An 18,102-nucleotide genomic window follows, 5' to 3' on the forward strand; every position below is an offset into this window, starting at 1 on the left:
TCTTTATTTTTCATAAATAAATATGAAATATATATTGACGACGTGGGCGATTCTAGTAGGTAAGGTTCTTGATCGCTTGGGAATTAAGTAATGAGAACTGGAATAGGTCTGATGTCTTAATCAGTAATATCAATTTAACAGGGAATTAAGTGTACTTTGCCAGTTATTATTTTACTTGATAACAATGATCAAATCGGCATTTAATTTATGTATACAGGTTACAAATGCACTAATTAGTGAAATGTGCTTTTGGTAAATTGCATTTTAAATAGGCCTCCGTAATTTGAATCGAGTTTCCAATGATCAGAGTGTCATTCATACAACTTTATACGGACATTCGGGCTACAAAAACACAAGGAGGAGATAAGTATTTGTAACGAGTTTATATTAGGTTAATCTAAAGGTATTAAATAAACAGCCTTACATTATACTGTATAAAATAATCGAAAATGAAATAATGATTAGAGATGGCACCGACGACGGGTTTGATCTAATTTTTTTTCACAAAACTAAACATTTTTTTCCCTGATTTTGTTTGTATTTTGTGTTTAAGACAGGACCACAATGCAAAACAGGTTTTTCTTTTACCTGATTGTGTAATTCTGTATAAAGAAGTTAAATAAATAAGGACGGTGGTCATTGCATGTCCGCGTGACGGTAACAACAGACAAGCATGCTTACGGTACTACGATTACGATATGTGAACGTACACTTGATAATCTACATCGTATAGCGTTGTTATACCTTTGTTTTAGTGCGACGTTTCCGACTGATTTCCACAATGTATATATAATTTATGTTTATACTCATCTTAATTTGTTGAAGGCGTTATTACCATCATTATTGACTTCTTAGAAAACAAGTACGAACTATGAGTCACTTGTATTTGCTTTCCCATAAACAACGGACTTATACCGGATCAACTAAACCTAAACAAAATAGTACATCTATGAAAAAAACCAACATAACGATACCGATCACAACAGTACTATAGATATTTAAAAAAACGTGTGACCTTCCATGTGGCATTGCCGGAACCCATCTGTCGTAAAAACGGCTTTTATTTTAGAATAATGAGGCTTTTCATCCTGCGACTTTAGTAGGAATTTATGCAAATGAGGTAATCATTTGAAAATATGCGTCACCTGGGCATGACGTCTGAAATGCTTCGCAAGACGTGTCTCCATACCGAGTTCTAAAGCTCTGTCTACAAACTAGTTTGACAAAAAAAGTGTGATGTGTCCAAATATGGTAGTGATATGCCAAATATGGTAGTGATATGACATCATCATGTCCATATATGGACACATGTTTTGTTGTCACATAAAGTTTGATAATGTAGACAGAGCTTAAGGAATGACAATAGCAACATCAACGTTGCCAACACCTTTTTAGGTTCCTAAGAAACAGGAAAATATACATTTCTAGATGTTATAATCTATATATAATTACCCTTCAGCATCCGCTCCAATAGAATACGGTCGGGTAATAGGAAGAACAATATCAATTGGAAAACCACTGCCAAAAAATAACTATTTACGTTACTATCATTTGTTGCCATATAATACAATATTAATAATGAACACAATGTTGTAAACACAATGTCAAATAATAGTGATTTATTTTGAAAATAAAAATTAACTGAAAACCAGAACCTGTTGGGATTTAGTTAAATATAACCATTTAATTTTGTCTTTTTCATTAACTTTATTAGACGCATACATTTACAGTTTCTATTTGTCATGTTTTGGGGGACAATACATCTACAATAGGCCTGCTAGTTAATGGTAGCAGGCTAAGGAATATACTCTGTCGAAAAACACACAACGTTCATAATATTGATCAGACATAAAATATATTGAGTTCACATTTATTTAATTCATAGAATAACACTGACAAGTTCATTGTATTTATAGTATATATATTGTGCTAGTGTTAAATTGTATTTTGTCTCATCTAAGTATGGCAAGACAGCATGCAATTGATATAATATCGAAGGAAGCGTGTGGTACTCCAATTGGAACTGTCCAATTTGAACCAAGATGAAGCTGGTTTCTTGACAAACAAATTAGAAACCTTGGATTTCCAAAAATGACTGGCCTCTTCTCAATCTATATATCTCTCTCACTTTGCTCCATCCAGTCTTTCTCCATCTAGTCTTGCTCCATCCAGTCTTGCTCCAACCCGTCGTGCTCCAACCACTCTTGCTCCATCCAGTCTTGCTCCAATCAGTATTTCTCCAACCAGTCTAAGTGCTCCAATCAGTATTTCTTGAGATTCATGTACAGTACAAAAAGCATTGTTACAAGAAGGTGCCTGTATCCCAAAGTTTCTGTAATGTAAATGGCATTATATGTCCAGTATCATAGGTAAATTCTGTAATACAGTGTAACATATGTATCACATATGATGACTATGTTTAGGTTAGGGTTAGGTTATGCTTATGTGATACACATATGTATCATATAATTTGTCTATGATACTGTACAAATTATAGATACATTAATGAGAATTGACTAGCTTTATCCAAAAGTAGCTGGAAATTAATCTATTACCAGTGCTTATTTGTTAGTAAAACTTTAATTCAGAGATTGAATAGTCACAATTTGGCTACAAACAATATTTCATAATTTGACCAATAAACTCAGTAGGTGCCTTCTAGATAAAATAGGTTAAATCTACTTTTACTAAAACTTGAATGAATCAACTATGTACTATTATTCCATCTGTTAATATAAATAAAATACATAAATAAATTATGCTCTATTAAGCTCTATACTGGAATTGATCATACAGGTGCAGAACTAACAATACTGGAAAATTAATTTGCATGAATTTTTTTAAATAATTCAAAATGTTTGTTTGGTTAAAACGCCCATATGACGATGTTAGAAACGTTTGAACTTAGTATTCAATAAATTTAATCTATATGCTATTCTTATAAAGAACTGATTAAAGTTTTTGAAAAGATTTTGAGGTTTGTCGGCCTGAGCACCTCAGCTGCGGACGACTTAATTTTAAGCATCTTAAAACCATCGCAGGAAATAAGTGAATGGTTTATTGACAGTTTCTAGGGTAACAGTATAATCATGAACATTACTGGCACCATCATCATTAAATTGCATGTGTAACCAAGACAACGGGTAAACATTGGTTTTATAATTTCTGTGGCTGAATCTAAAACTTGAAAAGCTAATCTATATTTAATGTTACCTTGAATGGACTAACACAGGCTTGAAATAGCTGTTGCAACTCATTTATCAGAAGTAGAAGACGATGTTGAAGATGCTCTTATTTTAGTTGACTTCTTTAGATGATGGTAATTTGGGAGAATTTTCATTAAAAAATCCAGCTGCAATGTTTGTAGCTAAAAATAAGATAAAAGAAAAATCAATTAATATTTTTTGCTGTATAGTAATCAAGAAAAAAACTTCAGAAAAGCTATACATACACACTATAATTGAACGTGATAAAAAGGTGTAGATAATTAGTGGATAATAATACAGGAGGAGCACTATCTAATCTTTTTTTTTAGAAGAATCAATAAGAGGTGAAGGTTGCTAAAAAGTGTCTGATAATTAGAAGGCATGACATAAACAAGGTCTCTGATTAGAGGTTCCTCAGACATTTTGATGATGGAAATCAACAAATACACATCTTTGGCCTTGTAGATTCCCTAGATATTAATATATTATCCGCATAAACGAATTTTACAAAATGTTGACTTAAGTAACATACACTACCCTCAATTTTACACGATCCTCTTTAGCGGCATGCATATTTCATATGAAAACCATGGTTTTGTAATTTAAATTACATATATGTTAAAATTTCAGGAAACAAAATGTGTTTATGGCCATTTTAGATTAATAGAGAATTAAGAACTCGTGACTGGAATAAAATATAGATATGATGTAGCTAATTTGCATAACACTTAATTTGCATAACAGAAGGTAAGGCGGATGGTAGATAATACTTATGATCACAAGAGTACTTAACTTGAGTATGCAAAGAAAACACGCGAGAGAAGGAATTGACAGTACTGTATAATATTATTCTTAAAATTGGAGACAAATTATTTGGATTCGCTATAAAGCTAATATTGAACTTTAATCTCCTAAATAATAGTATCCATACTGTGCATAAGGCAGTGTGTGTAAAGTAGATATAAGATCACAATTTAATTTGCAACAATTCAGAAAAAAAAACCTTTTAAACCAGCAAATACAGGGCGAGAACTAGCCTACCTTACACCAGCAAATACAGGGTGAGAACTAGCCTACCTTACACCAGCAAATACAGGATGAGAACTAGCCTACCTTACACCAGCAAATACAGGATGAGAACAAGCCTACCTTGCACCAGCAAATACAGGGCGAGAACTAGCCTACCTTACACCAGCAAATACAGGGCGAGAACTAGCCTACCTTACACCAGCAAATACAGGGCAAGAACTAGCCTACCATACACCAGCAAATACAGGGTGAGAACTAGCCTACCTTACACCAGCAAATACAGGGCGAGAACTAGCCTACCTTACACCAGCAAATACAGGATGAGAACTAGCCTACTTTACACCAGCAAATACAGGGTGAGAACTAGCCTACCTTACACCAGGAAATACAGGGCGAGAACTAGCCTACCTTACACCAGCAAATACAGGGCAAGAACTAGCCTACCTTACACCAGCAAATACAGGGTGAGAACTAGCCTACCTTACACCAGCAAATACAGGATGAGAACTAGCCTACCTTACACCAGCAAATACAGGGTGAGAACTAGCCTACCTTACACTAGCAAATACAGCGTGAGAACTAGCCTACCTTACACCAGCAAATACAGGGCGAGAACTAGCCTACCTTAGACCAGCAAATACAGGGCGAGAACTAGCCTACCTTACACCAGCAAATACAGGGTTAGAACTAGCCTACCTTACACCAGCAAATACAGGATGAGAACTAGCCTACCTTACACCAGCAAATACAGGGCGAGAACTAGCCTACCTTACACCAGCAAATACAGGGTGAGAACTAGCCTACCTTACACCAGCAAATACAGGGTGAGAACTAGCTTACCTTACACCAGCAAATACAGGGGGAGAACTAGCCTACCTTACACTTTACCAGTTTAGGAAGGAAATATAGGTTTTATGGAAACATTTCATATTATCCAGTTGATTGTAATACAGTAAAACCCTAAGTATCTGCCTCACCCCCTCCTTTTTTTTAAGACACCCCAATTCAGAGTAAACCCATATTAAGGGGATACTTTAAAGTTAACAAATGAGGAATATGTTTTAACATTGTGGACAACCTCTATTCAGGGGACACAACTTTGTTTCATTTTGAGTGTGTCCCCTAAATAGAGGTTGTACTGTAAAAACAATCTGAACCCTCAAAATGCTTGAATCATTTGTCTAACTTTTTATAATTAAAGACAATGAATAATTCATATAATATCTTTACACCATGATCAGGGTCCTATCTCAAGTGCATCTGCAAATTAATAATTTTAAAAGAATTAATTTTTCAAGGGAATAAATCAATTTTCTGAAAGATAATAAAAATTGAATAATGATTATGAAAAAACATATGGTTTTTTAATCAACAGCTGCTTAGCATATTGTCGTACGTATTATGCTAAACAAACCAGAATGGAATCTATTTATTGAATATATTATGCATTTAATTATGAAAAATTCAGGTGTTGTGGTGAATTAAATGAGAAAACACATTTTTTTATTACACTATGCAACGCCATAATGTCCCATCTGAAAGATGAGACAATGAGAAAAAAGTATCTTGCCTCAGATATGTCAACATTTATAGGGATACATTTGAAAAAACTATTTTTATATCGCTCCAATCTAAACAGAAATCAAGAACATTTGAAGAGCAAACGGAAGTGGTTTTTTTTTTTATAATTAATGTGGTAAATAAACATTGTTAATAAAATTCTTTAATCACAAAAATTGTCATATTTCATACAATTTCATATATTATTATAGATTGCATTCATCAATCTTGCTCATGTTACATTTATGATGAGCATGAAGATATCACAAATAATAACTATAGTGGCATTTGCTGGCATATTTGCAGTTTAATTGTTTCTTGACTAGAATAGGTGCCGCCAGAGATATGAGAGTGCAACCGACCTATTTTTGTTCAAAAATTACAAATTAATAAAATAACATATGTTACAGCAGACTCTGATATTTTGAGGCATCCTCGTGCCTCCTACTATGGTGAATTTCTCACGATTGTATTGAAATAACACCCCGAAACATTTATTATATATATACGCTTCTTTACGTGGACCTATAATGTGTTTCCATCCATTTTCCGCTTTTGAAATATCAACAAAATGTTGCTGTGTGGCTATTGTTTGCTATAGATATCAATACCTAATATTTTTTCTAATAGCACCCTCTATAGTTTGATGTATTTTAAACATTTCTATAGTGGCTCTACTTGTTTGGCAATGGTTTTATAAATTTCCCCAATATTTAATTTTCCAATTTGGAACCACTGTTACATTAACATATTCATTTTCAAAAAAATTATGAACAAATATATAATGAAAATACACTATTCAGCAAACATTCAAATACAAGTCACAGTTTAAAGCCAGAAAATCTAATCCCTAAAAATATTATATTTCGCAATAAAAAATACAAAATTAAACAGCTTTAATCTAAGACAGGAAATTAAATCATTTAGTTTTACATTAGTGTTCTCTGCTGAATAAGAAATGATGATAAAGTAAAATCTATTGAATGTAGATAAGCAAAGTGCAAATTAGAAAAGAGATAAATTAGGTACAGATAATATTCCTAATACCATAGCAACGTACTAATTATCATGAGATATAGCGAAGGTCATGATGAAAGGCCAAGATGGATGAATTATTGTTTTCCTGTCTATTGTTTAGAAGGTATTTATATTTTTCTAATTTTTTCTAATAATATTTTGTTTGGCAAAACAAACAGAGTAAGCAATCATCATCAGTGGTAAGTTAATATACTGACGTTAAATATAATCTATTTTTACAGCCATTTATAAGTAATTTAGAGTTTTCAATTTCAGTAACCATTGACTTGTTTTCATTTTCATAACCATGTATTATTTTTGCTATAGTACAGTATGTGAAAATTGCTTCAAGAAGTTTTTTGCTTATAATAAAATTTGTAAAAATGACAGGCTTTCCATTTTAATATGTGCCTGATGAAATACTTGAAAATATAGTTGAGAATCAAACTTTAGTGTTTATGCCAAAAACATTTTAAAAGGTTATACTAAAAAGGAAAGTTGAAAAAATTGCTTTGGATATAATTAATATGAGCTATGTTGATATAAAGTTTGGGGTACACCACCACACAGTTCTTTTCAGAACTTAATATATGTGGTGTACCGCAAACTTTATATCAACATTTGATTTCGCCATGTAAACCTTCAAACAAAATAACATGAAGATAGGATTAAGCTAATGGAATATTAACAACTTATAAACTTAACCCTTACATTAACTAAACACATTACACAGTAAATGATTGATGTTGTTGTTGATAACCCATAAGCATGCTCTGGACTTCATTTTAATAATACGAGTATATCTGTATAAACAGCATTGAGGGCAGCATAAATAATTGTATTTCCTCTAGGCCATAGGTTCTCAATTCTCAACATTGTCTCTTGTATACCACGTGTATACCGCATAGACTGTACTGGTTGCTGTTTGCGTGTAGCCTAGCGTGATGCAGCCAATAAGATATTTTCCAGCTTTTCTTTTACAAAGCAAGTTGATAATGCTGATACTAAACCATGATTACTGATATGTTAATTTTACCTTGCTGTGTCAAAAAAAAATTATTATGTAACTTACTTGAGGCTTTTCTGCTTGCACCCTCCGACTGCAGGTCTCACCGAATACAACAGTGTTCTCGGCAAGAACTTCACTACTGGTAAGCTGGCAAAATGCTCCTACTATACAACCATTAGATAATTCTGATTTATGTCCTACAACGGCTACACAAAAACATAATTAAAATAAATAAAGCAGTCTAAAAGTTTACGGTCTATAATAAGGCCACAAAAGATATTTTGTATTTTAGGAATTCGATACATGGAGTTAATGGTAGAATGCCATCTTGAGATGAGTAGAAATAATTAGTACAGTCTTGTTTATTTTTAATTAATTTATATGTAATTTTATTTTCTAAGGATCAGCGATTCCGAAACAAAAGATTGAATGAATGAGTAATACTACAGTAATAATTAATTTTCTCATATAATCCGGTACTATAGTACAGTAAACTATGATAATCTTATTATTAATCAAATACTACAAATGAAATGAATTAATTTCCTTCTGACAAGGCAAATATTTTGTTGTCAAATGCAAGAATTAATGTTCATTTTACCCACCTTTTGATTCTATAATATTATTATTACCAACCCTCAGAGCTTCACAGCCTGTTTAAAGGATAGTTAAGTGGAAAATACTAACCAATTGAGTGCTATTGCATTATGTACACATATTTTACTAGACTTAGTGTCTGAGATATGATAATTTGTCTTCTTACAGTAAGACTTTGCAATTCAATTGAGTATTATGTTTAAAACTAATGCTTTTTATTTAAAGTCTGACAGTTCTATTATTAGATCTTCAAGGATTTGTTTCTTGTTTTTTTTAAAAAATTCCACAAGTAGAAACAACAACCTTAAAAGACAACCATCCTTGCTGAGTCTATAGTGTTTTTCTTTGGAAAACTCCAGTCTAAAGCTCTGTCTACATTATCAAAAGGTGATGTACCCATATATGAACATGAATGATGTCATATTACTACCATATTTGGGTATATCACTACTATATTTAGAAAGAGCTTAAAACAATCACACTCAATTTTATAATAACTCATTAGAAGGATACGACAGCCAACTTCCATAACATTGTTTGCACCTATGATCATTGTCTGTTTAGTTGGCTGTTGAGATGATTCTTCATTTGTCGTTAATTTTCTATAAGAGAAAAAATATTCAGTAATACATGTAGTGTGGTAAAGTAAGAAAGAGTAAGGAATGAATCTATATGTTATAGTAGTTGCCATAAAATTAATAAATAACTTGCAAGGTAGAATTAGAGACGCTTTTCTTCGACAAAGCTTTAGTTAATTAAGAAAAGGATGACAGACATAATATAAATCTGCGGAAATGTTGATAATTAAGACAGAAATGTTCCCTATTTATTTGCATAGCAGATGCTCACACTCAAAATCATGAAAGCAATTCTTAGTCTCACCTGCATGGAAGACCATATAAGCCAATTTCTATGGATTTTACCCGACCATATTTTGACGTACCCTGCCATGTTTAAAGGGAACTCAAATCTTACTCATGCATTTATCTTAAACCCCCAGTTTTTGTATTCCAGCTTAAGTATTGTATGTATGGAACACCATGTGTGCCATAAATATTTATCTAAAATCTGAAAACAAATTTTACTCTATTCATAAATTATATTATATGCATAAAAAAAATATTGACATACTTATTAACAATAACAACTTGTTCTTCTATCAGATTACTTTCACCAATGATGATTGGTCCACCTTCTGCTATGATCCTGGCTTTGGGATGGATCACAGTACGAGCACCTACACAAAAGGAATGTCTTTTATAGCTAATTTACATAAAGTTTTTTTTATTATTGTTTCATTATTTAAATAAATATTTACAAAGTTATGTTAATCTGTATATTTCTGACTGTAGTTCTGAAATAACATCTGTGATTGTTGAAGAGTTAAATTGAATAATTTTGCATGAAAATAACAATTATGAATAAAAAGAAACCAGAGAATTTTACATGGGATTGGTTGTTTTGACTTTGGTCTTTTTCTTAGTCTGTGAGGTCTAGATTTCATTAAAGCTGATTATTTATTATAAAGAAGAACCTTACCAATTGTAATGTCTCCTTTCAGTTCTGCTTCTACACATACAACAGCACCTGGTGCAATTTTAACACTAAACAAAAATATATATTATTGTATACACCTGTGTCATACCCGTGGTATAGGTAGTAGTGACTAGTGACAAACTCGGTATCCCTACACAAGTTGTAAGTACTGGTTCTTCTACAGTGGATTGAGCCATCCATAATTATAGTTTGTAGGATTCCCAAGATTTGGAGAGCATGAGCCTATAATACTTTAGGTCTTCTTTAATTCAATGCAGAATATGAAGTTAGAGATAGTCAGTACATATGATAAAAAAAATACATAAACTCAGCCACTTCCTTCCTGACAACTATTTAATTAGTATTTTTTATTTATTTACCTCCGCCAAGGAGGTATATGTAAATTGTAATCGATCGCCTGTGTTTGTTTGTCTGTCTGTTTGTTAGCAGGATTACTCAAAAAGTAATTACAAGGTCTTTACCAAAATGAATGTACAGATAGATATGTGGTCAAGGACCATTCCATTAAATTTTGGGACCATTTCGGACCACGGTCTCAATTCTGGACCACTTTTTAGTATACTTTTCAGACCTGCTAGTGTTAAAAAGACAGAATTTTTCAAAAGCCGGCGGGCAGTCTTAAAGTAACAAGTAAACTCAAATTGAATTTTTTCGATAACTACTTGTCCAAAAAACTTCATTTTTGTACAAGAGGCAAGAGTTATAATTTGTGATTTGTAATTTTAAAACATAATTTGATTTAATGCGCACGATTTTTGATGCGAGTAGTTTACAAAATCTATTTCTTTTCAAATTCACTTGTTTGATTTTCGCGTTGCTGTTCTATTGTTAGTCAACTGAAGCTATTGTTAATTGAAAGGCTTGTTACATAAACATTACACCAAACTCGCATACACATGCTTGTAGTGAAATTAGCGTAAATCACAAACAGCATTAAGACACACACAAATATATATATATATTTTTTTACCGGAGAAATCTGATGTAGGAGAATTTTACAGTAGGCGGAGGTATGCACTCTCGGAGTGGCTTTCTATAATTCTAGTTATTATATTAATTATTCAATTTTAATCATAGAATTGAAAAATGAAAAATAAATATGTATTGTAATAATAGAGAGAGTAGGCCTACATCATTCTTTCTGCCCTCTTTAATACTAATAGCTATTTTGTTATTTGTTATTTAACGTAACATTTGGCGTAGGCCTTGGTGATCACTTCCTTTCCAAGACCGTAAACAAGTTCACACTTGCTTTGGTTGGGTTTGGATTAATAAGAAGTGGGTGTGTCTGTCAAGGCATATAGGGCCTAGGCCTGCCATACTATGGTTTAGAAGATGCTTATTGATAATAAATTCAAAGTTAAGTTAATAAATGTACTTTGCAAAGTTACCTTGGTCTATGAGAGGTCATATTCTAACCTATTTGGCGTGAAATATCCAAAAAAATAAAATATTTAAATAAGCTGCAGAGCACACTCACAACGTATTTTTTTTCTGTATTTTGGTATAGCGCCACCATTCTATGAAGGGCATACGCTGCCAAAATTGCCTTCAACCGGACCACACTCCCCCTTCCTTGTGTCATACCAGAAGGCACTACTTTAATTAAATTAAATTAATATTTATGTTAAAAATGTGTTGAAAGAATATATATAAAATTTCACTCAGCCAAAGTATATATGACGAATAAGTCACATAACATAAAACGATCTAAATTGGCCCACCCCATTTTCATACAAACGAAGCGTCATGCATACAAATATGAAAAATATTTGTTTAATATCAAAACAGTTGTTCACCTTGACCAAAATCGGATAGAAACAAAATATATCTAAAAGAACTGCAATTTAAAACATGATAATACTAATATTAATAACATAGGTAGACAATGTTTTTTTTGTGATAAATTTAACAGTTATTTGGTCTTTTAAAAAGTGAAATCATTAATTTTATTGGAAGTTTATTTTATGACGGAAGTTAATAACTTCATTCAAATAAAATCTGATTTTATTAATCTTGTTAATTTATTTTGTGGAGGGGGGGGGGGGTGATCTTTTGAAGATGCATGTCCCAAAAGTTCATTCAATAAGGAAATATTTCAATAATCCTAATAAAAGTACTTATGTACATAGATGGTAGCTTTACATTTTAGACGAAACAATTGTGTTTTGGGTACTTCAGTGTGTGTTTATTGCATATAGAATCAAATAATAATATGTTAAAATCAAATGTGAAAAAAAGGTTTTACAACTGATAGTAAGATTGTGTCATTGATAACATTTTCCAAAATGTATTCAGGGAGGCCAATTGTTACAAACAATGAGCTCTCACATTTCATCTGTTCTTCGAGAACTTCACTGGCTCCCCATTGACAATCGAATCAAATTTAAAATTGCTCCTTTTAAAGCACTTCTTTTCAACCAACCTGCTTACATACGTCAATTAATCACCTTTTATGTTCCTGGACGGACTCTTAGATCATCTGATGATTTTTTACTCTCTGTTCCACGCATGCTCCACTAAAACCTTTGGTCATAGATCGTTTTCTTTTACAAATTAACTGCTCTTCTGTTGCCTTATTTAAAAAATTGCTTAAAACTTTTTTGACCACTAACATGCCCAGCGCCTTTGATTTTGTACCTCGGTCTTTGAATTGACGCTTTATATAAATGTTGATATAATAATAATAATAATAATAATAATAATAATAATAATAATAATAATAATAATAATAATAATAATAATAATAATAATAATAATAATAATAATAATAATAATAATAATAATAATAATAATAATAATAACAATAATAATAATAATAATAATAATAATAATAATAATAATAATAATAATAATTTAGAAAAACAATTGTAATTTTAACTTTGAATTATGAAAAAATGTAGTTTGCGCCACCACACAAAAAAGAGACCTTGCTGCTGGAAAATTAAATTGCGTCATTTGAGAAATAAAATTCGCTGCCTTGGTTTGTTTTGTGACACGTACCGTAAATCCCAACGAAAAACCTTCAACCAAAGTTACTTTTATACTTCGTAATACGTTTTACAATCTTAGGTTGTTCTAAATAATATCTAGATGGTTATATCAACTAATAAAACCACGTCTTTTGACCAGAATTTTATACACAATGAAGAAGAAACGTCGCAAGGTAGCAGATCTTTGTTTAGCAGCAGCGGTGGAACGATCTCGAATATTAAAATGGAAGCCAATCTGTAAGTATCTAGCCTAGGCCTGGTATAGACCCCATTAGTTACAGTACGGTAGGCCTGGATGTATCGGAGAAAATATTAACTAGCCTAGGCCTACCTAGAGTAGATAACTTATTTGTTCTTTTTTTTGTGGGCATGATGTCATTGTCAACCGTAATTTTTTAAAGAAATATAATCTATCATTAAACCTTATTTTTTTAAACAGGGAGCGTGGAAAACTGCATTGCTTCAAACTTGGCCGCCGCCCAGGGTGGTGTTCCTGATGATTCTTCGGGTTTTGAATCCTTCATACTCGAAGGGTCAGAAGATGAATCTGACTTTGACGACTTCTTCGTCAGTCGCCTTTTCTCAGTAAGTCACAAGCTAGCTTCATTGACAATAATGTGAATATCATTATTATTAAATACATATTTTAAAAATGTTTTATTGTATTTTGCAGAAGGGCGATCCATCGAGCACCGCTGAGAATCGCATCTCTTTGAGGTTTTTGCACAAGCTGACTGACAATTTAATCGTTAAATGGGATGCTGTGATGTACAAGAGCTGCCTCTATGTAGAGATTACTGATCTGCCAGACGGAAGTAGAGACAGGTTTGTGAAATAATGTATTCGCATTATATTTCTTCAATAAACATACATTTCCTCTCTTTCAAAATAATAATAAACCATGTAATTTCTGATGAATTGTAAATAAATTAGGCTGATCATATTACTTTACCAGTCTCTTCCTGATGTCTGATCTTCACTTCCTTTCAGTGGTAATACATATAATATATCATTTTAATTGAAAACAACTAGAAAGTAATAATTTTTTTCCTTTTTTTTTTCTAGTTTTGTTTCTCTGCTTGACTTTGCTGAAGAAAGTCTGAAATGCAGTCACGTGGTGGTTTGCTTCGTAAAAGATAATAACATGAGAAGTAAGTTTTGTATACACTGTATAAATTTAATTAAATAATGATTAAAACATTTTAAAGTAAAATTCTCAATCTCAATATTTGTTTTTTTCCCTTAGGTATGTTTATAAAGACTTTCATGTATCAAGGATTCAGTGCATTGGCGCCGCAGAGTCCACTGGTTTTTAACAAAAACACTGATTATTTCTTCATGGTGTATGAAATTGACTAAGTTCTAGCCCTAACTGACATGGATTGAAGTGTTTTTAAATACTATAATGCTTTTTGCTATTAATACATATTATGTACTTTACTTTAAAGCTTTAAATTCTGAAAGGGGTAATTATCGTATTTTGTATAAATTTATGTTGAGAAAATAAATAAAACTTTACTGTATGCTAAAATTAATCAAATAAAGCGTAATGGTACAGTATACAAGACAAATAAAGATTTATCGCTGATTCTATTCATAAAATGTGGTTAGTTTTCATTTCGCTTTTTCGTTATCTTATAAGTGCCGTTTATGTATGCTTGTTATATTTAGGTTTTTGTGTTTTAAAGCTTGCCCATCTTTATGTATTGTAGTACTGTATATTTTAGTGTTCTCAAGAAAGGTATTTAATGGTGATAATGAATTGGCTATATTTATAGGTAAAAAGCCATTAACCATTTTTTTTTACGGGGAAGAAAATATAAACGTATATGCTTGGTGCTTTATATTAAAATATTTGTACCGAATTTACACTTCAGGTTTGCACATTAGTACCAAATAAATTTGACCTATTGCTAAATTACTGTGTCAAGTGTTTTATATATGTGCAATTTTGGAGTGACACTGTCGGATATTGCTGAATGAGTTGCCATTTTGTGTTTAAAATACTTGCAATGAATATTTTAAATGCCATATGGTCAATCAATTGAATATACCGATAAGTGCCCATTTATGATTACAACTTGCATATGGTCATTAATTGAATATCGGTTATTTTAAGCATGAATACGATCAATATATTCATATTGGACAGATAATGATAAACAACATTATGAATTTGATATACATCACCTGATATGGATTTGAGTAAACAGGGAACTAGATCTACCAGGTTTTAGCCAGTGTCATCTTGCAATGCCTTTAATAATTTACAATGTACATGAAGGGAAAATAATTAATAATTTATTATATCTATATCATGTATTACACAAGACATGCCTGCAATTCTCATACTAATAGCTAACAAAAATATTCTAACTAATAGGCAATCCCAGTAATGGAAAAATAAGTATGCTACCTCCTGCATACAAATTTCACCTGTCTGAAGATATGATTATTGATTGTCACACGTACAGTATTCTGTTGGTGACACGATCAAGCCTATTCACACTTTATCATACATGCTAAGGTCGAGGTCAAAGCATAAAAATCTTCTACATTAAATCAAAAGCATGCATTTACATACATGATAACCATGACTAAACAGAGTAGAAGTGTGTTAATGGATCTATATACTGTATATTATTTTACATAATATTAATATCAACTGGAATGCAGGGGTTTTTATGGGAAAACTATGCTTTTAAAAAATCAAATATTAACTCACTGTGTAAAATTTCAATGCAATTGTTTGTATTCTCAAAGTAAAAAAAAAGCACTTTTCAAAACTAGCCATATGAGGGGGTCCAGAATATATACAGTGGAGAACTAACCTACAATATGACAGTTTGTCGGATAGAGATATCAAAAAGTAGTATATAATTTCATTTCAGCTGTCAAAGGGGAAGACCAAGCGCTACCCAACTGTCTCAGGGGCGGTAGCGGGACTATTTTAAGAGGTTGCCTAAGAGTCCAGGTAGGCTGTAGACACACAAGCAATACAAACATACAGAAATTCATTCTGAGCATGTTGAGAAACAACACTGACTGCCGGTAAATTGTGCGCGGTATTGTTGACTGCTGGTTAATTTTATACTGTAGTCTGTCAATTTACATATAGGCTCTTCCAAACCTGGATCTAAATTTTAACTAGGTGGCAGAAAAAACATTTAGTATGAAATTAAGAGGTGTTGCCTGAGCAACTAGGGGTACACCCCTGCGTTTGCCATGTGCCTGAATTGTTTTCCATTTAAATACACTTTAAAACTTGTTATTCTATCTACAATAATAAAATCATACAATAATTTCATATAAAGGAAAGCATATTGTAATTTAGTGTATCCTATCCTAGTATATACTCAGCTTGAGTCGATATCTCAATGTATACTCTAACTACACTTTGAATATATTCATTTGATAAACGTGTTTGCTCATCGATCAATAATGTGTCGGTAAGGCAATATTCAACATCAGGCTATGGTTAGAATAAATCTCTAAATCACTATCCATCAATCAGGCAATCTGTATCTTGTTATGTTATAATAAGTAGTTTCATTATCATTGATTGCATACTGCTGGTTCACATGAACTTATGTGAAATAAATGTCATTCTATCTATGCTTCTATTCTATTTTATAATCTCTATTCTTAAATTCCAGCTCCTGTACAAGCAATTTAACAAAATTGAATCACCATTTTTAAATGGACAATTTTCATTACCTATACAGCTGCTGGGCGTTGAATGTGTTTATAATCTTATTAACCAATCATTGAACTAACAATACTTTCTAAAAACCATTTGGTCATGCTTATAACTACAACTTTTGTGAGGTTTCCAATTCTAAAGACCTCCATCCTAAACAAAAAGACAGTCATGCATTGCCTCGGATAATTACATTTAAGCTGGTAGCCATACTTGCAAGGCTGTTCTTGTGTCATAGGCAAATTCTGTAATACAAGTATATGCACAGTATCACATGTGCATCTCATTCTGTTAAGGTTAGGCTTATTGCCCATGATACAGGTGTCACATGTGATTTGCTTATGATACTGTAAACATTATAGATACAGTGCCGAGAACGAGCTACAATATTCATATGCAGCACATCAATATAATTATAAATATTGTTATAATCATTCTTTGTACACTCTATTGATTTTGTTGCCACTTTTGCACAATCATACTAGTCAATATAAACAGCATATAAATGATTTACGTATACAAATCATACATGGTTAATCTATTACGAAGGTCACATCAAACAATAAGGGGAGGCATAAAAAGAACCTAGATGGGATCTGATCAAATAATTCTACCAGTCTGAGGTGTCAAAATTAGTAGGACACTCGTAAAAAGGAAACAGGAGCATGCGTCATCTATAAAACAGATGGCTGGAATCTCACCCAATATTACTAGACCAATAGGGAGTCTAACAAGTTTGTACTGTACTAATAATCCTCTAATTTCCATGCAAATTTAACTAATGATACTAGCAGTACAGCTTCTTTATAGTATGATAGATGCAATTTGCTTATGGCGCCGGCAGCCAATGTATATATATTGCATTGTAATCAATAATGAAATTAATAAATTAATACTGTACTGCAGCATAGCCAGTTCAAGGTAAAGTTTTAAATAGACAAAATGGTTTCTTTAATTAGCAATTGTCATTATCAATCCATACTCTTATTGATTTGAGACCCTGACATTAGTTAGTCAATATAGAGGACGATTATCAATACATTATAATTTATTTGACCTTTTATAGTAATATAAATAGTAAAATAATTGGTGTTTTTAGGCTTTTCATGATTTTTTTGACATAGTTTAATACCTGGTTTTAAGGGGTTTTTTTGAACTGCTGCAAGGCCCTCGAGCTCCAGGCCCCTGGGTTTGGCCAGTGAGCGCTCATATGCGTTACACCACTATTTTCAGTTCATGCATTACAAGATATGATAAAAAGTACAAATTAAAGAAATATTAATCAAATCATATTTTTGAAATTCACATTTCTTCAGTAAAGTTCTATAACTTTTCAGAAATGGATAAAACCGAGTAATTAATTTATTTGTAACTGATTATTTGTATCATTATCCTTTGTTACATTATATTAATTCTCAAAGATTGGCTAAAACA

The 18,102-nt window shown here is 32.0% G+C and overlaps 2 protein-coding genes across 2 annotated transcripts; one reads left to right on the forward strand and one right to left on the reverse strand.

Annotated features, from left to right (window-relative positions):
• Positions 1 to 1,627: 1,627 nt before the first annotated feature.
• Positions 1,628 to 11,481, reverse strand: LOC140039681 (dynactin subunit 6-like). The gene is made up of 8 exons (XM_072085299.1): positions 11,367 to 11,481; positions 9,958 to 10,022; positions 9,550 to 9,655; positions 8,932 to 9,020; positions 8,427 to 8,474; positions 7,885 to 8,027; positions 3,214 to 3,367; positions 1,628 to 2,332 (listed from the first exon to the last, which is right to left on the reverse strand). Exons 1-7 carry the CDS (start codon positions 11,384 to 11,386, stop codon positions 3,254 to 3,256), a joined length of 585 nt encoding a protein of 194 aa, XP_071941400.1. The 5' UTR covers positions 11,387 to 11,481; the 3' UTR covers positions 1,628 to 2,332; positions 3,214 to 3,253.
• Positions 11,482 to 12,925: 1,444 nt separating this feature from the next.
• Positions 12,926 to 14,880, forward strand: LOC140039682 (ornithine decarboxylase antizyme 1-like). The gene is made up of 5 exons (XM_072085300.1): positions 12,926 to 13,205; positions 13,408 to 13,553; positions 13,642 to 13,793; positions 14,034 to 14,119; positions 14,215 to 14,880. The coding sequence occupies exons 1-5, from the start codon at positions 13,121 to 13,123 to the stop codon at positions 14,325 to 14,327; spliced, it is 582 nt and encodes a 193-aa protein (XP_071941401.1). The 5' UTR covers positions 12,926 to 13,120; the 3' UTR covers positions 14,328 to 14,880.
• The last annotated feature ends 3,222 nt before the right edge of the window (positions 14,881 to 18,102 follow it).

Source organism: Antedon mediterranea, chromosome 2, assembly GCF_964355755.1.
Source record: "Antedon mediterranea chromosome 2, ecAntMedi1.1, whole genome shotgun sequence".
Taxonomy (NCBI): Eukaryota; Metazoa; Echinodermata; class Crinoidea; order Comatulida; family Antedonidae; genus Antedon; species Antedon mediterranea.

Excerpts from the sequence above, each read along its gene's own strand:
- LOC140039681 (XM_072085299.1), bottom strand. The coding sequence starts at position 11,386 with ATGACCTCTCATAGACCAAG. Across the intron at positions 10,023-11,366 it reads ATGACCTCTCATAGACCAAG|TGTTAAAATTGCACCAGGTG; the intron begins GTAACTTTGCAA and ends ATTTTTGTTTAG. Across the intron at positions 9,656-9,957 it reads GAAAGGAGACATTACAATTG|GTGCTCGTACTGTGATCCAT; the intron begins GTAAGGTTCTTC and ends CCTTTTGTGTAG.
- LOC140039682 (XM_072085300.1), top strand. The coding sequence starts at position 13,121 with ATGAAGAAGAAACGTCGCAAGGTAGCAGATCTTTGTTTAGCAGCAGCG. Across the intron at positions 13,206-13,407 it reads ATTAAAATGGAAGCCAATCT|GGAGCGTGGAAAACTGCATT; the intron begins GTAAGTATCTAG and ends TTTTTTAAACAG. Across the intron at positions 13,554-13,641 it reads TCGTCAGTCGCCTTTTCTCA|AAGGGCGATCCATCGAGCAC; the intron begins GTAAGTCACAAG and ends TGTATTTTGCAG.